The following is a 26,195-nucleotide window of genomic DNA, read 5'->3' as shown; positions in this document are numbered from 1 at the left end:
ATAACCATTTATCAACGCCAAGCAATTAGAATCCTATCAAAGTTCATTAGCCTAATTGTTATTGTTGAAAATGAAACAGTTGATACGATTTTGAATGTTTCGAAATAAAATCGCACAGGATGTTGATCTTAGGGTTTAAACTCGGGTTAAACTCAGTGAGTAAGATGCGGTGTAAATGAGATAATTGGGTGCAGCGCGGTCTATGTGCTTCAACTAATTCGCAGTTAAATATCTATTATGTAGTAGAAAGTTATCTGCATCATTTACTACTAGCCGTAAGGAAACTTTGAATGTCTTTTTTTTGTAGCCTAAGTTTATTTAGCATTTCTAAATAATATTTCCCCTAAAACCGTTTTAATTTAATTTGAAATGTAATTGAATTAAGCTGTTCATCAGATTTGTTCTAGTTTATTAATCCAACTACTTTATAGGTCATTACTAATTTCTAGTTTAGCCTATTTTATTTTAGTAGGCTATTTGGCTTCTTGCCGGCTGTAAAGCTTAAATTAATATATATATATATATATATATATTTAGTTTTTGTCTACAATAAGCAAAACATAAATAAGCTATACACGTTAATGCACGTAGGCTATTTTTATTCTTTGAACACAACAGTAATAGGCTAGTAATATTTCATATTAATATAGTAGCCTAATGTTATTAATTGTTTGAAACAATCTTGATGAAAACATGAAACATAAGAACAATGAAAAGCATAAAACAATCAGCATTGTAGCCAAGCTATTTAAAAAAAATAATTAAAAAAATCACTTTAACGTGTCATATAGCCTATTGATCGCCTTTTTATTTGACGAAGGTAAAACCTCATGTTGAAGGTGTTTGTGCTTTGGGGACATGAGGCTATAGGCACGCATGGTGATGATAGAGAAGGAGAGGAAATCTGTATTTATAAAAAAAAAACGAATGTTTTGCGGAGTCTAAGGCCTAAACTTCAAGGGGAATCTATGGGACACTTAAAAGTCTTAGACCAGTTTTCCATATGGTATCAAGTTTAATATTAATCTCAGTGAATAATCGAACTGATAGCCTAATAAAGTGCATCAACATGCAATCAAGCTTAAATAGACATGTCACCAAAATAAATTGTAGCCATTAGTCTAGTCTACTCAATTTTAATAATAAGCAACCAAACATTTTAAAGGTGAAATAGGTTTCTTAATCAACCAGACATTTTACGCTGACCCACCTGGACAAATGATAAAAACTTTATAGACAAAAACTTTATTTATCGCGGACTTAGCCTAATTTAGTACAAAAAAGTCATGATTTTTCCCCCCCGCTAATGGAACAAAAACAAATGATTTCAGAACATATAGCCATTTATCTGCTTGTTAAATCGAATGAGGTTAATTCACTGTAAAATGGCCATCTCCAAATTCCAGCTCACAGTTTCTCCACCATTATTTCCCTCCTGTTCCATTGGACAACATATTTTGGTTCTTTCCCTTCCTGCGTCTCCCATTGGTCGCTCTGGGTTTGACAAACAGTAAGAGGGTTGCCCTTAACGCTTCGAAAAAAGTTTTCCAGAAGTGAATATCAATCAGAGAGAACTCAACGACAGAAAAAGAGACGTAGAGAAGTTGGACGGAGACGCAAAACATCGAGATATTAACAAACTAACTTCTCGGGAAAAGGTATTCAGCTAAAGTCTCATCGTTGGGAATGGGTTCTTTTATTTTTAAGCCTTTAAAGGGCATACATTAGATTTGGGTTTGGATTACCGTCGTCACCGGAGACCTAAATCCACCCGATATAAACATTTTGCGCGTGCGGCATTCCTGCGCCTGCCGCCCGGACGGAGTTTCTATTTGTCCTCCGTTGGATTTGCAGTGGGAGAGATGAGTGACAGGAGACGATCCGCTGCCGCGCTGAGTTCACGAGCGCACGCCTTTTCGGTAGAAGCCCTGATCGGGACAAACAAGAAGCGGAAGCTCCGGGGGTGGGAAGAAAAAGAACTGGAGCTGTCTATGGAGAGCCTCGCGAGCAACGAACAGTTGGGAGACGGCGAGGATCCAGCTAATTGTCTGGATATCGATCCGGGTTAGTGAATGATGACATGGCAAACTGAATTACCATGCACTCCGTAAACATCCCATAACTATAACTTTTGACCGCATTTACAAACTAACGTTTTGCACTGGACTAAAATGTTTCATAGACAATTGCTGGCTTATGCAGTTGGCCCAAACATCACTTTAATTCTATAAAGCAATACTTTTTTTTAAATAGCCTATGAAACAGCAAACTGTGTTTTTTATTCTTAAATTAGCCTACTTTGCGCAAACTAGTTAAATATGACGGGGTTTTTTTTATGTCAGGGAAATAATAAAAAAGAAAAATACTAGAAATTCATACTAGACAAATGAATACAACAACAGTAGCCTATAACTTTTCTAACTTAGAAAGGTTTTTGTGTTTTAATTCAGACTAAGATGCAAGTGAATGAAAATTTGGTGATGCATAAATAGCCTATCGACTAATAGCCTCGATGTGAGGGCCTAACAATTGTTAAATCGTGGTCTTATGTTTTATTAGGTCCACAAAAGAGTATATATTATTGGAATTAATTGGAAACATGAACGTAGAGTTTAAAACTACTCTGCAGATGTCAGTTTATACATGCTAATTCCTCTCCAGATAAAAGACAAAAGATAAGCGCTCTTGTGAGTTCACGCGAACAGGCGCTCAAGCACATAGCCTACTGTTACTGTGTGTGTGTGTGTGTTTCTCGGTTTCATCGCTGTAGTTCAACTGTTGCAACGTTAGTCATCACTTCATTAGTCTCGCTTCAGGAACATTTGCCATTAGGCAGACCATTAAGTTCCACACAACATCAGGCTGCTGACTGATCATTCTGATATTGACGCCGGATAAATATGACTGTTCACTTTTTAAAAATAATGGAGAGCACAGACAAAAGTTAGTCAGGCTATACTGAAACAAAAGAGCAGCTTTATTTCAGAAGTGGAAAACAATTGCAACAGGTGAGTAGCATCGCTATAATTTCCATTTTAACTGTCAGACAGCTTTTTAGTAGGCTGCTTTTATAGGCAAATTAACAAGATCTGAATTGATTTCTGAGATTACGCGTTACAGGTTAACAGGTCACAGAAGGCCTGATTGTGTCCATAACGGATTGTTGGCTGTATTCAAAGAAAATGTTGTCAATTAAAGCAAAAAAGAATTAAACATCCTTTAGTTCATGTCGAATTGTAAACCATTGATGTAAATTACAGAAACATGTGTTTGCTTATAGCCTACCTTTAAACGTGGACCTATAGCCTATTATGTTATGTACAGGTTGCATGGTAACTGTTTTGATTCAGATTCAAAAGATTAAAATTATATAACATATTTAAAGCGTTTTCTCTCTAACTTAACGGCTTCATGTTCTTATTTAACCAATGAGAGAGTTCATGAATATAATAGAACAGAACATCTTTGTCGATACACGACCAATGGGAATAGGCCTAGATACAAAGCGGATTATAATAATAATTAAAACAATTATTATTGAGTTTATCAATAATTTCAGTTATTGATATTTTCATCTAAATACATCGATCATGATATTATCTTGCCTACGCCAAGCGTATACAGATGAATTGCTCATCTATTCGAGGCTGATGTCCTAAACAGACACGGATGACATGATTCTGGATTTGAGTCAGTTTGTTCTTCCGACTCAGTGAACACTAATGGAAACATTTCTACGTCTTTGAGAAACAACATGTATAGTTCCAGGAAGATCCCATCTTGATTAAATTACAGAGTGAAAAGGGACTCTTTTTATACTCGCATTTCAAAATCTTTTTAGACATTGGAGTGAAGTCTTATTAGTGGAACAGGTTGCCAAGGCGCGAATCAACAAGAAGCTTTTATGTTTTTAATAATTCGTTTTAAATTAAATAATTTGTAATAAATAATTAACCAATCAGTTTTTGACCCCCAAATAATTCTGGCACCTTACAGCACCCTATGTGCTGTTTCCATCTTGGTCACCTTGAAAAATTGGGATTTTATTGCTTATTGTGCTTTTCACAACCTAAGACAACGTTTGCAATAAATAAATAAATTAACAAATAAAATAATGTGATATTTCCTTTAATGAATCATACTTTAGGTAAAACAAAGACAGGATTTCCTGTGTGACATCAACTATAGTAAGAACTAGAAGTATATAAAATTGAATGAACATATTACTTTCAAATTGGACCATTGTGCATGGTTTTGATGTCAAAATCTCGGATTATTTGCATTTTGTTTTTATTCAATACTTTAAAATAAATATCGAAATTCTTCAATAAATAGCATACTGAATATTGCTAAAATCTGTCCTTGTTAGATTTTTGTCGTTTTTTTCTAAATGACGTTATGTCAATCAAAACACATTTTTACCCTTCGCTTGCATAATTCCCAGAGAGACAAAGTCAAAATGAAAGACGACAGATGTGTACGTTTAAAGGGAGTCTTAATCTTTAATCTTTATTTTTATTACCTCCCTCTTACATGCGACTGAATGAAGTCCAGCAGAAACAGGTGGTTCTGTTCCTGGTGGATTGGGTTACTCTGCAATTTCATGCTTAGTTCGCCTCCGTCCCATAAAAAAAAATAATAATAAAAAAATAGGTCATTTATAACGTAGTCAACAGAAGACAAAAATGAATTTGTTTATGTTAAAGTGTTGTGCTGCGGTATTAACGGGCAGACGAAAATATGAATCTGCTATTATTAGTAGCCTATGCTACAACACTAAATTATGTTTTTTTGCTTCATTGCGTCAACTTGTGCCGTTTCCATTCCATTTTTATATGCATTGACTAATAGTCCTAAGTTATTCCTCCGGGAAAGTTGACTTATTTGTCAGCAGTGTTATAATGTCCAGGGTAAAGGTGAAGTTTTGTTATCTGTCTTATTTTGAAACTATCCTTTGTAGTGTGTGCAGCTGACGCTGGTAGCTGGTATTCTTGTTGTGTTGTAATTCTGGCAGAGGGTCTTGTGGAATGTCTCATTGACAGCAGCACATTGACGGGTTTGGAAGGAGTTGAGGACATGCCTGAGAGATCGCATGAAAGAGACGATGGGGCTCATTACTGTAATTCCGCTGATTGAATCTCTCATGAGGTTGATGAAAAGTCTGACTCTCTCTAACTCGGGCTCTGGGGCCCCGTGGCCCCGTGGCCTCGGAGGGTTCTGTGCACGGGGTGATGGCGGTTTGTCCTGGGCTGCTGTTCAGTCCCTATACAGTTTATATACGCTTGCACAGCCTCATTTGCATGACATGTACAGCCAAAACAATCCACATCATTTCAATGAGCCCGTGAAGGTTGCGTGATCACCTGAATAATAAAATCTGTAAATAATAGCCTAAATCGATTTCTTGTGAGTTTTCTATTTAACTCATTCACACTCATCATGCTTTGCATCAGAGGCAAGGCCTGAAATATCTCTACTTTTACGTCTTTTACGTTTCTTTAATCTTATCCCTATCGTAGGCTAACGTGCACACACGCTTGGCAAATTTATTATAATTTTTTTTTTTTAAGTGCATGCTTTTTGTTGTGGTAGTTCTAATAGAAAAAATGTCGTTGTAAACCGCTCTAAATGCTTAAGTCAGACTACAAATAGCCTAGCAAATTTAGATCCTGCGCAACAGCAAACAAAAAGGGCATAAATATCTTGCGATCAAAAAACGCAACGATATAGCCTACATTTTATTTTCATATATAATTTTTTTTATGTGATTATTATAATTACAATAGGCCTAGGTTTGTCGTTGGAAAAATAAATAATTAGTCTGTTGCTACATGCGTGTCCAAAAACATCATATACGATGAATTTTCAGAAAACAAAAATAAATATTCGGCAGCCAATGTGCTGAATCAGAGTTTCCACATTATTTTATTTTGCTATATATATATTTTTTTTTTAAATATAACATTTTAAGGCCTATGATGGTCTGAGTGAATCCAAGACGTTATCCTTTACGGCTGCAGGTGATCTGGTTCTGCCGCTCAATATTGTCAACGGGCCTCCCGAGGGCTCCTTCCTGAAGTTCCTGCTGTTGGCGTTTATAATGATTTGATTTTCTCGGTGTAGATTCGGAGGCCAGCCCGGGCTCTGACGGCGAGGGTCTGGCGGAGAGGACGTCCTGCTCGTTCGGCTCCCCGGCGGACCTGACCCCTGCCGCCTGCGACCCTTCACCCTCAGCCTCTATGGAGGAGATCCAGGTGGAGCTGCAGTGCGCTGACTTGTGGAAACGCTTCCACGACATTGGTACAGAAATGATCATCACAAAGGCAGGAAGGTAAACCTTTTATGATATGTAAAGTCAGACAGTAGCAGCATTTTTTTTTTAAATAGACCTAATGAATAAATCAGTGTTGTGTTACCAATATGCAGCAAGCCATTTTTTTGTGCCACGAGCCAAAAGAAAATCATTAAACAAAAAGGTCATTATTATTATTGTTATTATTAGTTATAGGCTATGTTTTTAGAGATTTTATTGTGTTTTTCAAAATGAATGATATTTTTGGCTAATTCCTCATTTTACACTTCAAAAGCAAAGGTTTTTACATCTTGATAAGTTTGAAGACTTTTTTGAAAATAGTATACACTTTGAAGTTGTGTACTCGCGTGGTTTCAACGTGCAAGGAACGTATTTAAATATTTTTACTTGATGGTTAGGCCTACACAACTTGACATTTATTATTATTATTATTTCATTTAAACAGAAACATCAACTTGACATTTTTAATTAAAAATGTATTAAAACAGCTATTACATTTCAGTTCTAGTCATTTTATTTACCGGTATTAAAATTCGAACATTTGTCATTGACCCATAGGCCTACAAGCACCAGCCTACTCGCTTTTCCCCCCTCTTCTTTTTGACACACGCACGCGCAAATAAACTCAAGGTAACATAACATTGTTTGGCAAAGGGATGTGACTGCGCGCGGGGACTGAAAACACACTGTTTTGGGGCGCTAATGTGTTACACATGGGGGCAGCGGTCACATTCACAAACCACAACCTATATAGCAAACTACGGTATGGCTATTTCACAACATTACTCAACCCTATAACGGTGGGCGAAACGGCATAACAACAACAACTGTTTCTAATTAATATATTTGAAATATGTTTTTCGTTTTCTTGCTCTTTTGGGCGTCAATTACAGCCCAAACCGAGCATATAACTTAACCTGCACAGTTCACAGTAAGACCTTTCGCCCCCTTTTTTTCTTCTCAGGGGGATTGCCAGGTATTTCCGTGCCATTTTTACACTTTACGATCAAACCAACATGATAATATGTCCCCATTTATTGGCGTAATTCCTTGTTTTAAAACACAGGGTAAACGTGTACTTATACTTCCTGACTGCACTGGCCTGGGAGGCTGTAAAGTAGAGCTTATTAATAGAACTCTGTTTTGGCTTATAGCTAAAAAAAAAAAAAAAAATGGACCTCGTTAAACGAGCCCATGATGCCATTGACAAATTCTTAGACATCTTATTTAAATTGATTTTTTTTTTTTTTACATTATTATGCAAACATTTCATTAATTATTTCCCCAATTTACAGAGAATAAAGCGTTTAAAATGTGCTTTGGTAGACATAGGAAAAAATCTAGGATCTAGGAAAAAATGTGGATCTAAATTCTAAAACTAGCATTAGCCTATAGATATTTCTCACTCAATAACATTTGATATATTGCCTGTTTTCATCATCAATAGACCCTTTCTTCTGATTTTTCTCACTGCTGTAAGTATAGCAATTTTTCTTTGGAACAGTAAACAATTTTTTATTTATTTTTTGCACCAGAGCCCTTTATCAAACAAAGTTACGTGTGTCCACACTATTTAACATTTTATAGCCTACTATAGGCTCCTCCTATGTATATGTTTAGTCAAAAATGGAGCCTGAAATAATAATTCCTCTGATTTGAACGCGTGTAACACAACTTCATGAATAGCCCCGTGTATTTTATGCCCTGCTAATAATAACCCTATAAATTTAGAGGTGTGGGGGGTGGAAGTGAGCGACCAGACACTTTTCTCTCATTATGAACAAAGAGATTTATGACGTTAAAATGAAAAGACAAAGAAGTTGCTTTTGAAGTGTAAAATGAGGAATTAGCCCAAAATGTCTTTTTAGACATGGCCCCTTTGTTCAGTTTAGATTGTTTTATATAACTTTAATAACTTTTTATAGACATTTCTGAGTTCTTTGATTTGTCTGCTACTCTTTCTTTTATACATCCTTTTAATTGACCAAATCCTGCTATTACTTGCTAATGGTCAGCAAGTTATGATACTTTCAAAAATAATAATTACAATAATTATTTTATTCTATTTTATAATGTTTTTTGCTTTTGTTGGTGTCAGACTGGTATATTTCAATATAATAGACATCACTTTAACACATGCTATCTTTTTTTACACATTTAATGAATTGGCTGTCTTATTTAACTTTGCTTTTTGTATCAATATTTTTATTCTCTTAAAAAAAATTTAAAATTGTCAATGGCATCACTGTTTATGCAATTGGACTTGTTCAATGAACACATGCAATAATTTAAATAATGTTCTGTTTCAGGAGAATGTTCCCTGCTATGAGAGTTAAAATCGTCGGACTGGATCCACATCAGCAGTATTACATTGCTATGGACATTGTACCAGTGGACAACAAGAGATACAGGTAAGCACAGAGAGTGTAGCTCGGTTAGCATGCATGTAAAGAGGAAAATAACAAATTTGACTGGACATTTGTCTATAAACTGGAAAACTGAACCCTCTTGAAATGGGGTGGGAGATTTACATGAATATGCAACACTGACGGCAATCCTGACAGAGTTGCCGTATCAGCCTTGAAGGTGGTGTAATGTATCCCTGTGATTATGCTCTCACCATGACAACTTTCCATCACACATGCTTACAGAAAAGCTTTACTTGAATACAACTAAAGCCTGCATGCATGTACGGCTTGCTGTCGTGCACTTGTCCTTTCCATAATTACATGTGCCATGTTTCATTACAAGTTTGTTAAGTCTTCCCAAATTAAGTTGATTTTTATTTAATTAAAAGAGGCATAATGATCAACATACAATAGGCTAGCTCTCATTGTTTCTTCCTACAATGACTATAAATCAATAAACGCATCTGATTTCTGTTTATATTCAGTGAAACTATTTGAGTTGTGTTTATGCTTTAGTCCCACGTTTGAAAACAGAACTGAAAACGACTGAAATCAGAACGTAGATTAGAGGCAAAAGAGGATAGATAAGTTAGATAAAAATGTGTTTCTGTTTTTCAATAATTTTCTGCAACAATACAGCAAAACCAAATATTTTCTCATATTTCTATATTTTATACTTTAGAAAGGTAATGATAAAAAAAAACAATACAAAACATTGTGGATGTTACTATGTTAATTACATTGTGACACTTAAGTGGACAACACGATAATCTTCCAGTTCATTTAAACTTAGATTAATGTAATCATTTACTGAAAATAAAACCACAGCCATTCGAGGACTGGCCCTGAAGACAGCCATTTAGAGCCCCCAAATATCATGGACGATTTTAGAAGCCAAAAGATCTTGTAAAATTAAATAGGATTTTCTTCCTGGCTGGGGAATTTACCACAAGGCTTTGCTAGCGGAGCAAAGAGCTGTCACTGGAATGCCTCATGTGTCTCGAGGGCTCGGGTCTGGAAACGCAGGCTTTATTGGAATTTACTCACTTTACTTAGGCGCACTGCCCTTTTTAAGGGACATAGAGTTTGTACTAGACTTGTTAAATCTTTCTTTACGTGTTACTTGAATTACTGTACTCTTTAATGTGGGCATTCGGTATGGCTTATATTTGAGAGAAGAAGTAGGAAAATGCGGTGCGGCCCAGATTTTTGGATCCTTGTTGGAGGCTCTCTCTATAGCTAAATTCACAAATATCCTACGTGCGCTGGCTGCCTTTGTGTTTCTTTATCTAGGTGTTGGCCTGTTTGTCTCTTATTTGTTTTCCCCCCCTTTGTACAGCTTTCTACTTCTCTTATTTCATATATGCACATAATACACACAATAAACGCACATGGTGCAGACTCAACTTGAGCACATGCTCTGGTCTGGTCTTACTCTGTCAGTAAAGTAACCCGATTAATGACTTGGTCTATTTGCTGCTGTGTTGTGTGTATGAGAAAGCACAAGCATATCTGTAATGAACTACTAGGAAAATTGGCATGTGCAGATTAGTTTTTAACCTTGTTATTTTGCTTCTGTACTTGACCGAAGGGTCCTTACATTAAATGTATGTAAATACTTCTGCATGTGTGTACAGTGTACTGCATGTGTTAAATATTGCTGGACTCTAATGGGCAGTCGCTCCACCATCTGTCCAAAAAGGTGTCACATAAAGTTGGATCTTTATTGATTGTGCTAGTGCCAGATGGCAGATTTATGAAAGATGAAAGAGGGCTAATCAAATTTCCAGTCCTTTTTGGTCTTAGGTTTCCCTTTTCTTTAACACTTTCCCTGCTACATAGAGCATAACCCTAAACAGCACTCCAAACAGGAAATTACAAAAACGCCTGGCACTATATGTGTATGTGTGGGACAGACAACGTGTGAGTGTTTGTGTTAAAGCACACGTTTTTGTACAGATATATATATGCCCTTGGCTTTATAAATAAAACTTTAGATCCAACAGATTAATAGCTGTGAATGTGCACGTTTTCATGTCCGCAGTAGTGGGGTGCTCTGGGAGAGAATAAGACAGACACAGAGGATCTTTAATGCTGCCAAGCAATAACAAAAAGGGGCCAAATGAGAGTTTTGTCCATATTTGAGAGCTGGGTGATGAATTTGGCAGAGGCGACGCAGTTAAGCACTTTCAAGTGTGTGCATGGCCTGAACTAAAGGCATCCAGCTGTGTCTCAGCCAGCTGAGGGAATGCCCTGCAAACAACACTTTAGGAATGCCTAAAAACCCATGTATCAGAATGTTCTTAATGCTTAACATTAATTATGGTAATGTTAACATACTTTTACATACCATTTATTATTATTTGCAGTCCAAAACAAGTTCAGTAGGATATTATGCTCATCTTGAATTTGTATGCTCTGTTTGGATGTGACAGACATCCAAAATTTGGGTGTGAGAGCACATGAGTAATTTTATGGAAATAATAACACTCATGGGCCGCTTTAACAGAGTATCATGAAAGTCATGCCCATATATTTGCAGGTATGTGTATCACAGCTCAAAGTGGATGGTGGCTGGAAACGCAGATTCCCCAGTGCCGCCCAGGGTCTATATCCACCCGGATTCACTGGCTTCAGGAGACACCTGGATGAGACAAGTGGTCAGCTTTGACAAACTCAAACTCACCAACAATGAGCTGGATGATCAAGGCCATGTGAGTGCACATTTGATTACAATGGATGATGTCAGTATTTATATATATTACATACGTGCTACCGTTTAAAAGTTTGGGGTCAGTCAGATATATATTTTTAAAGAAATTAATTCTTCTCGTCAACAAGGGGGCATTAAATAAACCAAATGTGACAGTAAAGACATTTATTTAGACATCTATTTAAAAAAATTAAATGCTGTTCTTTTGAATTTTCTGTTTTATCAAATAATCTTGAAAAAAATGGGTTCCACAAAAATATTAAGCAGTTTTCAACATTGATGATAACAAGAAATGTTTTTTGAGCAGCAAATCAGCATATTAAAATTATTTCTGAAGGATCATGTGACACTAAAGACTGGAGGTAATGATGCTGAAATCAGCTTTGCATCACAGGAATAAATACATTCAAAAAGAAAACTGTAATTCACAACATTTGATCAAATTAATGTAGCCTTGATGTGCATAATATACTTAAATATTACTGACCCATGCATATGATTACTACTAAAAAAGATAAAGCCACCAACACATCAACAAATGCAATATCTGCACATTAAATGTCTGCGTTTGAGTTAGAAGACTTTGCATACACCTGCTTATCCACATGTCTGTATTCATAACATACACCAGTTGATGAATAACAACCCCCATTTCCCCAAAAGACATCTGTATATTCTCTCAAGCAAGAAAACCATTATTCAGTGTATTCTCTGAAGCACTGGCAAAAATGGAAAAATTATAATTTGAATGTACTTGACTGATATTCCCCATGCGTCTGTGCTGAACAACAGCTGAATACAGCGCAATGTAAGTGCATGTTATTGTTTGGAAATTTATTATTTTTTTCCCCCAACATATGAATTGTTTTCAAGTATGTCCTCCGATTTGGTTTTTGTGTCCAGTGCATCTTTTCTCGCTGTTCGAGTGTGACTGTGTTGTGCCTGGCTCTGGTTTGCAGTATTGTGCTGAAGGAGTGAGTGCACAGGGATGGTTTTATTATCAGACCATCAGATGACACTCTCATCCCTAGCACGTTTTGGTTATGTATCATCGTAGTGATAGTGACTTTGAGAAATGAGGTGATACATCCGACTCTATCCAGATAAATGAGACTCACAAGATAAATGTGCTTAATTTGCTCAGTATGGTTTTAAAGGCTTAGCCCTCATGTTTTGTTTTAATGTTTCCTCATGTTGAGATTCCCCTTTTTGTTCTCAGTGTTTGGGGTCCCATAACCCTGTGTATAAATATAAAAACAATATTAGTAATTTTGAAAAGAGCTATTATTGTCCAGTTGGATTATTTTAACTCTCTTAATCAAAACCCAGCTGGCAGATATTATTCAAGCTGAATCCCTGTTTTACCATACAGTTGACATTCACTCAAATGTGATCGTTATGCAGTTTTGCTTGGGGTCTGTAAGCTTATGTAACAATTCTTGATTTTTAATTAAGTAAACTTAATTTCATTGCATGCAAACAATTAAAATGTGAATGTCGCACTCATAGTTGTCTGTATAATCAATAGCAAATTTTCTCAACATAAAGCAATGATTTTGTCAATATTTTATCTATTTATATCTATTATTAATTTTCTTGAACAAGATAATGTTGTTTTGACTAATGTGATCATCCACTTTTAATGCCTCTGCCCATGACCAGTAGAATGGTGCTGTAAAGTGAGCAGAGAGGAAGTATAGAATAATTGCACGTGACATGCTGCGTATTCATTACCAAAAGATACAGTTTATCTGTATTTTAGATGCAGGGTTGGTGTAGGTAAAATAGTTGCTTTAGGCCACGTCTGCAAAGTTCGTTGCTCTACTGGCATCTCCTCTGCATATGGGGCTGTTTTGACTCGAGTCACTGATGCTATCACTCGAGGATTCTGACAAATGTAATAACATATGGGTGTTACAACTGCAGCAGGCTGGTGTTTTTTCAGGAAGAGGAGAGGGGACTTTTCTTATACCACAACCTCGTAAAGAGAGACTTTATTTTTTGTTCGCCTGGAGGGCGAGCGAGGGCCGGAACTGAAGTTAACCCTGGAACGTCCTGTGTGGGACCTCGCCGCCGTGGAATATATGAACCTCACGGTCCTCCTCCTGAACAAAAATAATTTAGATTCCAGTTTCATCGCAAAGATGATTTAAATATTATTGGTGTAGAATAAGGGGCTGCTTCTACTTCAATATTAAAATAAATGTGTGTGTGTGTGTGTGTGTGTGTGTATATATATATATATATATATATATATATATATATAAATATGATCAATAAGTTATGACAACGTTTTTACATTGCATAAACTTTTTTTATAAGTAATGCAAGATTAAACAAATTTCAGTTTAATGTAATTTTAGTTTAAATGACTTAAACATCAAAGTTGATTATACTTAAATTTAAGGCAGCAACTTTTGTTTTACAGTTTATATATATATATATATATATATATATATACATACATATATATATAAATAATATGTATGTATATATATATATATATATATAATATGTATGTGTGTGTATGTATGTGTGTATGTATATATATATATATATATACATTCACACACACACAGTGTGTGAATGTATGTGTATACACACACACACACACACACACACACACACACACACACACACACACACACACACACACACACACACACACACACACACACACACACACACATATATACACACTGATTTTATGCAATGTAAATCTAAAATTCTAATATTGTGTATATACTGCGTGTGTGTATGTGTATGTATGTATGTATGTATGTACATGCACATCTTTTGAAACTTTTGTTGTCATTTATTGTTTGGATCAGCAAAGTTGAACTTTGTCAACTTCTAATGTTTCATTTTTGTGCTCCGATATCACCTTGAAAAATTCCTTTTTGGCCCCAGACGATGTTCTCAATCCTGAATATCTCCGATCTGTGAAATTACAGCAGTGTGGCTTTGAACACTTCCTCTATGTAGTCGGTCTTCATTGAGCTGGTGTTGTCTGGCCTTGGGCAGCATTGGGCTCTCCTGTGCTGTGCATTTTGATTGGATAGAAGGGGGAGCTGGAATATTAAATTTACTGTCATCAAGCCATTTTGCAAAGGCCTCTCTTCTCTTGCCTGACCTCCTCGGTTGCGGTGGACCCAGGAGACGCACGCTGACACTGGGAGTAATTAGAAACAGACTAAGGGCCGGAGGGAAGGCTACAGCCTCCATGCTCTGACGCCAACACATCGGTGTGAGATACTCACCCTCGAGCTGGCCTGATTCATATCTCATCAACATGTGTACACACTGTGATACAGCATGTTCTCATATTGGTCCAAGCAGCTTTGATATTCACAGCCTCATTATGCCACTGACATTTAATCCATACAGCTGTGTAAGTGCGCTCTTGTGGTTGTGGCAGAGTAGTTGATGATATAACTCTCTTTATTTCTAGATCATCCTGCACTCGATGCACAAGTATCAGCCCCGTGTCCACGTGATCCGAAAAGACTTCAGCAGCGAGCTTTCTCCAACCAAACCTGTTCCTACAGGGGAAGGAGTAAAGACGTTCAGCTTCCCAGAGACCGTCTTCACTACGGTCACAGCCTACCAGAACCAACAGGTCCATTACTGACTGTCAGTGTACAGCACCACTGTGACTATGAAATGCATAGTTCAGGTCTTAATGGGCATAATACAACTTAACAACTAGAGATGTGTTAAAATAAAAATGATAGCCAACAATATGTTCAATATCAAAATTATAATATCACGAAAACAAACACTAAAATCAATTGTTTTATATTATACAAGTGAATTTAGGCATCACAACATTATGATTTTCAGTGTGATAAATGGAAATACATTTTTAGATTTGCTGAAGATTACATTTAACAATCATTACCTCCCTAAAATAATTGGCCAAGTCATTTTTTCAGGTTTCTCAGAAAACACAAAAAACTGAACCAATAATTGAGGTTCAGCATCTTGAAAAGCTTGTAAAATTGCTTAAGTCTCATTGTCTTTTGACTTAGGCAAAATAAAACGGCCTAAGTCACACTCTTGACATAGGCCATTATACTACAGGGGTAGAATTGCACGATCAGTTCAACTGAGGATGTGGGCGATTTTTACCAGAGGTGGCCAGCATCATGAGGAGATGACTTCATTTTCAAAAAATAATTTTTGTCAAAAAATTACTTAAGCAATTATTTTAGGATGGTGACCCAATGTTATTATTTAATTATTAGTTTGTTCAAAAACCTTCTATGAACCTTAAGTGAGTGTTAATATATATAAAATATTTCAATAATATTCCCATACCAATAAATAAATAAAAATCTCTATTTTGACCAGTAAATAATATAGTGCTAATATTTTGTGAATCCCAAAATAAAACCACATTATGCATCAGTTTCAAAAGGAAAACATTGAAAAAAGACGTTTTGTTATGTTTAGTATTAAATTGCTATGATGAATATGTGTTTGAAGTGTCTGGATGTCAAAATATTATTAAATGAGTCTGTTTTGGACTTCTTCTCTTATAACAGATTACCCGTCTAAAGATCGACCGCAACCCATTTGCCAAAGGATTCCGGGACTCTGGGAGAAACAGGTAGATTTTCAGGAAATCTTACCCTTGCTCTGTATTGTCCATGCTGTGTGTGCAAATACACACGTATCTCGGCAGTGTCCTTTCATATGGATATGAACCCCAGGAGATCCCTCCTAATTCCACGTCCTGCTACATTAAAATCACTCCCTCATTCAGCTGCCAAGAAAACCTGGTCGATCTGTGATAAAGCGTTCTGATTGAGGGCAACGGAAAGAAAAATGCCTCTCTTTCCTTTTCTCGCTTTTTCAACTCCCTTCCCTCAATCTCGCCCACCCTTTCACTCGCCTTTCTTTCCCTCTCGCTGTATTTCCATGCACTTCCCTGCTCCGTCTATATAAGATGCGAGTCAGAATACTGCGAGAAAGTCTGAGACAGACCCTCAGCACATGAAAGCGCACTTCCATCTGGAGAGTATTATCGCCACAGATATTTGAGACATCTTTTTTCATTTTTCAAACAATAGACCGCCTGATTTATGAACTAGCGTTAGATTTTCATTGCAGAAAAATAGAGATGAAAAGATTATTCAGGAGTAAGATAATATATATATATATATATATATATATATATAAAACGCTCTTGCCCTCTCAATAAAAATGGCAAAAATTTGGTATACAACAAAACAGTTGATCTGTCACAAAGTAATCAGTTTCATTTATGCACTGAATCCTTCTCATCCCATGGTTTGCAAACCGCAGATTAAGTTGTAATGTCAGATTTTGATGATCGGTGGAATCAGTTATGCTTAACCAAGATATAAATCAATATTTTAGTTGTGATATTAATGGGAAAAATCTGTCATTTGGTGAGCAGTATTTGGATTCAGTCTCAGCCAGTGCTCGAGTCATTAGAGCGTCTCACTAACAAGCAGAAAGGAGTAGAGAATTACTGCCCGTTAAGCCGCACGGCGAGGGCTGATGCAGGGAGCGCTGCAAAGAGGAGTAAATCACACAGGAAGGGGACCCATGTACAGAGCAGAGATGAAACATGACCAAGATTTATGTGCACAGTAAAAACCTGCTCTTTTTATGGGCTCCAGTTTCCTCAAACTCTCCTTCTCGTTTTCTCCCTTTTTTCTCATGTGCATAATCTGACCGTCTCACCTGTTTTCTCTGCCATTTCACATCTCTTCTTCCGGCTTTCTCTGTCACTATCTCTTGTGCAGGACTGGGTTGGAGGCAATAATGGAGACGTATGCTTTCTGGAGACCTCCAGTGAGGACGCTGACATTCGAGGACTTCACGAACATGCAGAAACAGCAAGGTATGTGCATGGTCCCTGTGACTGGAGATGTTTATAACATGCCTTCTTGAATAACAGAGGCTCTGCATTTCAAAATATTGCTTCATAAATCATTTTTAAAGTTACTGTGTGGCCACAATAATCATATACCACAGAGGATTTATGAATGACTCTAAGTTTGTAAGGAGCTCTGCACTGGGTGGGACGAGTTGGACTAACTTGGGTTTTTGTGTCCAAGTGAGGTTGTCTATACATCTGTTTGACAGATCAAATGTTATTTCACTTCCTCAGTCCCTTAAAAGAACAGTTCACCCTAAAACCATATTATAGCTTTATATGGAAAAAGAGGCCAAAATGCATTCATTATTTAAAAAAAAAACATATATATTTAAATATTAAAAATGTAACATTCATTACTGAAAGTCAGTAGTAGTGATTTAAAATAAAATAATTCAGTCGGATCTTTTTCAATCTGCTCACTAATCGAACTGATCCAGTTCTCCAGTTCTACTCAAGAAACTGGCTAAGCGCACTATTTGAGCGATGTAAACACAAATGAACAATAAAATTAAAAGAAATATCTGATCGTCCTCCATAACGCAGGCGCTATTTACATCTCATATCGTTTGTAAACTGTTGCGTTACCAATGTAATGACTGACGCATTTGTATTACATTCCAAAGAGGTTTATTATCAGCCTCACACAGTGGAAAATGAAACCATATCCATACTGGCCTGCACGGTGGAAAAGCGGCTATTGATTCAGTGATCCAGTAAAGTAGTATCCAGTACCATTTATACATTTTCAGTAAATAACATCATAAATTTCAGCCTGTTTCTCACACAGAGCTATTCTATGACTTCAGAAGACTTGACATATAGCACACAAGGTGTTTCGACCACTTTTAAGGTATTTTTGTTTTTATTTCGAAGCTTGAAATGTCATGAGAGCGAATTAATGATGACGGATTTAATTATTCAAAAGTAAAAGTCCTCCTGTGAATTTTTCTGTGACGGATGTCTGATTGCTAAAATCATCTCTTTAGCTCAGTCTCTTACTCATAGCTAGTTATTGCCCAGATGATCAAATGCTGATGTAACTATTTGTTTCTCTCGTCATAAGGTCAGAGTAATGTGAGCATGGTATTTTGTCTGAGTAGACATCTGTTTGTCATCACAAACTTCTCGAAACAGATTAAATGTTAATTAAAGTTCTCGCACGGTTCCTCCACCCCCACCCCCGCAGCCCAAACCGATTGCCCTCAAGAAGTACATGTAGATCTATTGGAGTAATTAGTTGTTCTCGAAGCACTGCCGAAGCCCTGCTGAAGCCTCTCTCACCCCAGCCTGACAACAGGGGAAAAACATGACATCACCACGAGGTCTTCTTTCCCTTAGCCAACAGAACAGAACCACGTTGAGTGAACCAGAACTCGACTCAGCTGTATTATCGAACGCATATGGAGCTGGCCCAAGCCTCAGCCAAGAGAGTTCTGAATTATTTAGTTTCTTTCCCGTTCTGAGCCATAGACCAGACTACATTTTCAAAACAACAAACTGAGCGCTGGCCAGTTTCTCATTAATAAAGAAATATGTGGTAGATATCCCACCGCTATCATTCAGCTCCATGTGTTTGACTTATTCACTGTTAAAATGTGCCAGTGAATTTTTTTCCCTCTATGAACATATGCCCAAATGCTGCATGTCAAACTCAGAGAAAAAGGCCAGAGTTCTGTTGACCAGACATGCATATTTTCAAACTCAAGCCAAATTTGAATTCAGCATTTGTCACAGTATCCCTGAGATGGTTTTAGCTGACAAGACATGTAATGGGATTTTCATACTGTGCTTAACCTCTGGTTATCGCCTCTTTAAACCCTGCTTTTAACCCCAAAAGTGTGTGAATTTTGGTGCCAGATGCATACAGTGTGAAACAATGCTGTGCAATGCAGCACTTTCCTCATTAAATATTGTGTCATATTGTATAATCAGATAAACTTTTACACACTGTATTTTGTTTCGATGTTTAAGGGAAAATCAAAATGTCAATGGCAGAAAATGTGTTTGTTGGAGTGAAGAAGAGTGTTTTATTGTTACTCATGGTCTTAAGTTTATTGAGGTCAAACTGAATGGCACAATCAGGCATATATGAGCCCAACTGATGTGCAAGAGCGAGGCAAGCCATTATTTAAACAGGCTGCATACTGTGTTCGTCCAATCAATCATTCTGACAACATAAGTCTGCGAAGAAGAAAGTTAGTTCGGGTTCTGTTAGTTCAGTTTTTAGAATGATCTGGGGTTTGCAGTTTTAACAATAAAAAATACCTTAAAGAGATTGTTCACCTAAAAATGAAAATTCTTCATTTTGTCATTATTTACTCACCCTCATGTTGTTCCAAACCTGTATGACTTTCTTTACTCTGTGGAACACTAAAAATTTATATTTTAAAGAACTGTTTCTGTCCATACAATGAATGTGTCCAAAACACCCCACTGGCTTTTATTGTATGGACAAAAAACACTGACATTTCACAATATCTTCTATTGTGTTCCACAGAATAAAGTCATACAGGTTTTTTTAAATGATCCCTTTTAAAAAAATCTCACAAAATTGTAAAGAATGAAGATTTTTGTTATGTAGAATAGCACTGTGGAGATGCGTTCCATTATGGGTTAATTTGTGGCACTTATTGCCAGGTTTGAACAGGCCTCTCTTGTAACCAGATGAAATGCTCTCCCTAAGGAGCCACAGTGACTGCTTGTGATCCATGGGATGAAATAAGAGATACGCTCTGTGTGATTGTTGGACAGTGCGTTTATTTTCAGAGCTGGCTCTGTCTCACCGTTCTCCTCTTGAGTGTGCACTTATTCTTCATGCATAGGAACGTGTATCCACAGTGTGTCTTTGGGGTTTGGATGTTTCTGAATGTTTCTGAATGTTTGCTGACTGTGTTTTTCAGGAGGGAGCACTGGCACCTCTCCCACTACCTCCAGCACTGGCACTCCATCTCCCTCCGGTGCGACACACCTTCTCTCCCCGTCCTGTTCCCCTCCTACTTTCCATCTGGCACCCAACACCTTCAATGTGGGCTGCAGGGAGAGCCAGCTGTGTAACCTGGGCTTGTCCGAGTACCCCGCATGTGCCAGAAGCAACATGGCTGCCCTGCAGGGCTACGGAGGACTGGCTGACGGCTCCTACGGCCGCCTCCAGACCACAGGAGGCACTGTAACCTCCGCCCAGGCCTCCGATTCCTTCTTGCCTCAGAGGACTTCCTCTCTCATCGCTGCAGGAATGCAGGGAGGGGCTCACGCCTCATTGGCTGCTGGTAACAGCAGCGGTTGCAGCGGCGGGGGTAAGATGGATGCGTATGGAAGTCAGCTGGCCTCTTTTCCCGCATCCCAGCTACAGTACGTCATGCAGGCAGGGGCGAGCTCCGCCTCTGGGTCATCAGCTTCATCCAGCTCATCCCCGTCCTCCGCGCATATGTTCTCTGGGAGCCATCATCACGTGCAGCAGAGCACATACAACGCTTTTTCCCTTCACAATCCCTACAACCTGTACGGATACAACTTCCCGGCATCACCGCGCTTGGCTGCCAGCCCAGAGAAGCCTCAGGGTGGCTTACTGTGCTCTTCCTCCTCTGCCGGAGCATTTGCCGAACGCCAATACCTGTCCAACAGCGGCATGGACAGTATGCACATGATCGGCAACCCCGCGGGCAGCCAACAGGGGGCCGGCAGCTGTGACGGCCGCCAGTATGGCTCCTCTTCACAGATGTCCATGCACATGGTTTGAAGTGCTTGAAAAAGTTAAATAAACCAAAAACAGATAAAAACACTAACAGCTGCTGCAGTTTTTTGCTCAGCGTTACAGGGTTTTCAGAGTTTTATTACTCAAATTGTCTGAAATATCGGCATGAGCATTTCACCATTGTGACATTGGAGACACCAGCCGTTCAATGTGGACTATTGTCATCTCATTGCCATATAACTCATCAGACTAAAATGGAGTTAAAGTGTTACCTGTGTTCATCTCTTACATTATATGCCGTCAAAAGCAAATGGATATACAAGCTAAAAATGACAAACTCGACTGTTGTTGTTGCTGACCCGCCGACCTCAACAATGTGCAAAACTGAACTAAGTCAAATGAGGTCCGATTTTTAGAAGATGGATTCTGGTGAGGATTCATATTTGGTGCAATAATAACAGCAATAATGGCCCCATAACTGTCCTACATTAACAGAGACATCAGCCAGAACTAAACATATCTTCAAAACTGTGACGAATAAATGTTGTCAGTATGACGTTTTTGTTGTTGATAATATACAATGCTTGTCATAGAGGTTGCGATATGATGTTGGAAACTGACTCTCTCAGGATGGCAAAGTTAAATCCTCCTGTAATAACAGGGTCTCTGTGTGTTTCTGACAATCTGTTACTGAAATGCTGAACCTTTGCCTATTGGTTTGGAAATGGCTTAACCATATCCTGAGTGGAACATAAACATATAAACAATAGTGAATGCACGTAAAGCACATAGGTTTTAAATTGTTGTGTGGATAAAAACCATAGGAAGACAAGGTAATTAAGGTATATGCTTTGGAGTGTTTGTAAATGAATATATTTAAATGCTAAGCAATTATATGGCCAGTGTATGTTGAATTAAAACCAGTGTGGGAGGAATAAACAAATGTTGTTTTAGGCTTTTAAGGCTGTAAATACAAGTGCCAAGCACATAAAGCTCATTAAATAAACATTATAAGTCCTCTTTATGTTTCTTTAAAAAAAAAATCAAGCATGTTTTGTTGCTTTTGGTTGTGGTTTGAAATGATATCATGCAGTATATGGATCAGAAATCAGAAATCATCACAGATCAAAATATGGACCTACAAAAGTGAATATTTATGTAGCCTATATTTTGAATAGTTTAATAAATTAAAAATGTGTTAATCCATACATGTATTTTCATACAGAAAGCAAAAGGATTCTAATCCTCACAATCTGATAACTATTACTAGTCCTACAAAAAGTTTTTACTAATCAAATGCAAATCTATCTCATGCCCTCTTTATTTCCCCCTTTATTATAATCATGAGCTTTGAGATAAAGAGAAACTGAAAATAATTATTTGAAAGTCAATATGTGTAAAAATAAATGTGTAAAAACAAAAGGATTGATCCTGCTGTTCTCTTTGATATAAAGAAGAAAGAGAAGACCATGTGGCTCAAATTCATCCTTTTCACTGTGGTGATGCATATAAATATGCCACCTGTTTAAAGAGATCGAATTGGGGCAAGAGGGAGTGGGAAGAGAGGAATATGTTAGACGCTGGATGTGGGTAATTTTTACATATCTGGTTTTAATATGTCTGATCTTAAATACGTTTACAGTATTTATGATCACTTCTCTCATGTCTGGGCTTTGGTCCTCATTATCCCGGCACAGACTTCATTGATTTAAAAGCACAATCAGCATCCATTACATGGATGTCTTCAGAAGTGAGTAAAAAAATTTCTCTTTCTCTCTGTTCCTCTTTATTTTTCTTCTTTCTCCGATCACATCCCATCATGTGCTCAGTTCCAGCCATGAAATATCATATCTGAATCATCATCAGAAAGTAAACGGGGTAGAAGACCGTGGAGACATCTCTCTGTATTAGAAACACCTGTTTTCCAACTGCAGCTAGTAATGACTGGATATGCAACTGAAGAGTGCATGATTTCATAATTTGGCACATCTCCATCTGTCTGGACAAATTTTACAATAATTATGCGCATTTATTTGTCTAGTACTTAAAAATAAAAGCTCTACCAAAATTTCAAATCTGCCTGTCCTCTGTAAAAATTAACCATGGCCTCTCACACCCAGAATGGACAGGTAGGGCCTACATTTAGGAAATCTGAATGTAGAAGTGTAAAGGGTAAAAATATAGATAGCCTACTAAAGAGATTTCATTCATATTTACATTGCTATGTTAACCTACATCAAAGATCTAGGTTATCTGTGTTGTTAAAAAAAATTAAAAAAACTGAATCGCTTGCATTCTCTTTCTTTGAACACATTTTGACTATTAGTATTTAATAAATAATTTTGGCAAGATATTGACCTTTAACAAATGTTATGCCATTACATCAGCCTGATAGAAATCAGAATGAGTGCAAACAATTCAGTCTGAAAGAATTAAAAAGGTTTATTCGGGAAAAGGGAAGTGTCCGCACAGCTGTTTTGAAGTATGGCCATGTAAGATACGATTTCTGGTAAACTATTGCCCTCTTGTGTTTCTCTTCCACATGATTCAACCAGCACTAAACTTGTTATTTCAGTAAATAACTGATGTAATGCTCCTACCTTTATGTCGGACTCGGAGTTATGGCACTTTTATAGGCTACAAACATGTGCATTTTTGTTTAATCATTGCAGAGTTGCCTAATGCATTTCACTCACACACATGTAGGCCTATGCATGAAGAAGAAATTGTTGCAGTACCTAAAACTCAGTAGCCTATCTGTTATCTGTCTCTTTGACAGTGTAAATAAATAAATGTTTTTTTTATTATTATTTCTTGCTCGCTCTGCTTTGCTTAGACTAGCTTTTATTTTCCGATCATTTTTCTACTCATGTCATCTGCCTCACCGCCTGCAGACTTTGTACATACTCAAACAAATGTTGGAAACCTTTATCCAATCAGATTTTATTGCGTGACTTTTACAAGTAAAACTAAGCTCCACCCCTTCAGGATCTCCAGCGAATCCCTCTACTACAGTGCGAATATAATCTAATTTCAGATTGTCAGACTTATTAACCAATCAAATTGTTTTATTTTGCACCTGGTGGGTGTCTTTCTGAGACCTCTAGCGGGCAATCATGCATTAGGCCTAGGTGACGTAGCCTACGTAATTGAATCAACAGGGGAGATGTTTTCCTTGATTGTGCAAATTTTCACTACATTATGATTGGTAGGTGTTTCTCTAGTTGTCTTCTAAATTTACTTAAAGGGCCCCTATTATTGATTTTTGAAAATGACCTTTCATGTAGTGTGTAACATAGCTCTAAGTGAATGAAAACATCCTGCAAAGTTTTAAATCTGAAAGTGCAGCGTTTATAAAGTTATTATCTTTCAAAAGTAAGAGTCAACTCTGAGTCAATCAAATGAATTGTTTTTCAAATGAGTCATTAGCCGTTTCCTTGTGACATCAAGATGAAACATTAGCATATTGCCCGCCCACTTATTGCGCGTGCAGACACCAGGGAAAACTTGAACCTCAAACCTGCAGCTGATTCCTGTGGATACTGGATAGCATCATGTCGAGAAGACGCTGTGCTCTACAATGTGAAGGTAAAGCCAGTTTTTTTTTCACTTCCCATGGACGAGCATGTGAAGAATCAGTGGTTAAAGTTAATCTTTACCACTATATCACAGCAGTATAATCCTAAACTTTTGCTGTTTTCCCTTTATTTCACTGACGACTACTTCTCAAATCTCGGAATTCAATGCAGGATTCGCAAACCGCCTGCTCTTGAAAGATGGTGTTCAAAATACTTAGTTTTGTGTTTTATATTGTGTAGGTTTATGGGGTAGTAGGGATCACTAATAGTGCGATCACCCCGTCCCTGGCCAAGTGGCTCCTTCTTGGGGCCCGATCCGTTATGAGTCCTCTGCTTAGGCATGATGCTTTCGGATCAGGCCATGTATGCACTGATTCCTGCCGCACTGCTCAGGTGTGTACAATGGGCACAGGGGTTAGCTCCCCCTGTGCCGTCAAACCTCTGCTACAAATCTAGAAAGAAAGCCTCGAAACAATCGGATTACCAAATGCCGACCACTGCACGGACCACGACTACGAATTAGCGAATCTGAACTGACTATCCTTGAAGTGAACATCAGAGGACTACGGTCCAATATTGGGGATCTTGCCAACTGTTGCACAGTGAAGAAACCCTCCATAGTCATCATAGTCGAGACCTTTCTTGACTCCACCACTCCAGACGGGGCTGACTCCATCCAGATCCCTGGCTACTCGCTCAACTGCCGTAGAGACCGCACTGGAAAAAATGGTGGTGGCATTGCAGTATACTGTCTAGAAGGAATATCCATCTATCACAATCCAGCTAGAGACCCTGATGACTTTGAGCTCATGTGGTTCACTGTTGCTCTGAAAATCAGGACACTCCTGATAGGTGCTATTTACCGCCCCCCAAGTGCCTCCTGTGATATCTTGGACTACCTTGACAAGAACACATTCTCAGTGATGGACGAATATAGAGCACAGTCTGTAATGCTCATAGGCATAGATGCCATGGCATTATATATTCCCAACAAGACCATCTCCCAAAAGCCCGGAGATAAAGCCTGGTTCAACGCAGAGTGTAGAAGATTAGCCATGAGAAAAAGAAAGCTTTATCACAACATACAGACCTCCGATGACCCGGCTATGAAACGGAAGTTCCTCAAGGCAAGAGCAGCTTTCAATCAAGCTGAAAAGAGGGCAAAAAGGGAGTATTACACCAAATTGAGGAATGATCTTGCAGATAACTCACTAAGCTCAAAAAAATGGTGGGGCATAGTAAATTCACTTTCAGGCAGAAGTGGTTTCACAGACATCCCTGTCATCGAACACCGGGGTACCACCCACATCAGTGCCAGTGCAAAGGCTAACATCTTCTGCCAAACCTTTGCAGAGAAGTGTACTTTGCTTGATGCATCTGCGCAATCGTTGCCTCAGTGCCAGCAACCAACATCCTCTTTTGCCTATGTGCACTTAAAACCCAAAGACATTAGAAACATTCTTCGCAACCTTGACCCAGCAAAGGCAACGGGACCTGACGAAATACCCACAAAAGTCCTCAGAGAACGTGCAGCAGAATTGGCCAGCCCCCTCAGTCGGCTCTTTCAAATTCTCTTCT

At 37.9% G+C, this 26,195-nt stretch overlaps 1 protein-coding gene across 2 annotated transcripts; it reads left to right on the top strand.

The window, feature by feature from the left end:
• The first annotated feature begins 1,545 nt into the window (after positions 1–1,545).
• Positions 1,546–22,057, top strand: tbx15 (T-box transcription factor 15). 2 transcript variants are annotated; one of them, XM_082176729.1, is made up of 8 exons: positions 1,546–2,064; positions 6,124–6,331; positions 8,623–8,724; positions 11,264–11,435; positions 14,886–15,053; positions 15,982–16,046; positions 17,212–17,309; positions 20,249–22,057. In XM_082176729.1, the coding sequence occupies exons 1-8, from the start codon at positions 1,863–1,865 to the stop codon at positions 21,082–21,084; spliced, it is 1,851 nt and encodes a 616-aa protein (XP_082032855.1). In that variant the 5' UTR covers positions 1,546–1,862; the 3' UTR covers positions 21,085–22,057. The 2 variants fall into 2 exon arrangements, with proteins under 2 accessions (XP_082032855.1, XP_082032856.1); XM_082176730.1 differs by lacking the exon at positions 1,546–2,064 and adding an exon at positions 2,456–3,008.
• The last annotated feature ends 4,138 nt before the right edge of the window (positions 22,058–26,195 follow it).

This window comes from Leuciscus leuciscus, assembly GCF_965113295.1.
Source record: "Leuciscus leuciscus genome assembly, chromosome: 7".
Lineage (NCBI taxonomy): Eukaryota > Metazoa > Chordata > Actinopteri > Cypriniformes > Leuciscidae > Leuciscus > Leuciscus leuciscus.
The sequence above is the reverse complement of the archived record's forward strand: the minus strand, read 5'-3'. Positions and strand labels throughout refer to the sequence as shown.

Excerpts from the sequence above, each read along its gene's own strand:
- tbx15 (XM_082176729.1), top strand. The coding sequence starts at position 1,863 with ATGAGTGACAGGAGACGATCCGCTGCCGCGCTGAGTTCACGAGCGCAC. Across the intron at positions 2,065-6,123 it reads TTGTCTGGATATCGATCCGG|ATTCGGAGGCCAGCCCGGGC; the intron begins GTTAGTGAATGA and ends TTCTCGGTGTAG. Across the intron at positions 8,725-11,263 it reads GTGGACAACAAGAGATACAG|GTATGTGTATCACAGCTCAA; the intron begins GTAAGCACAGAG and ends ATATATTTGCAG.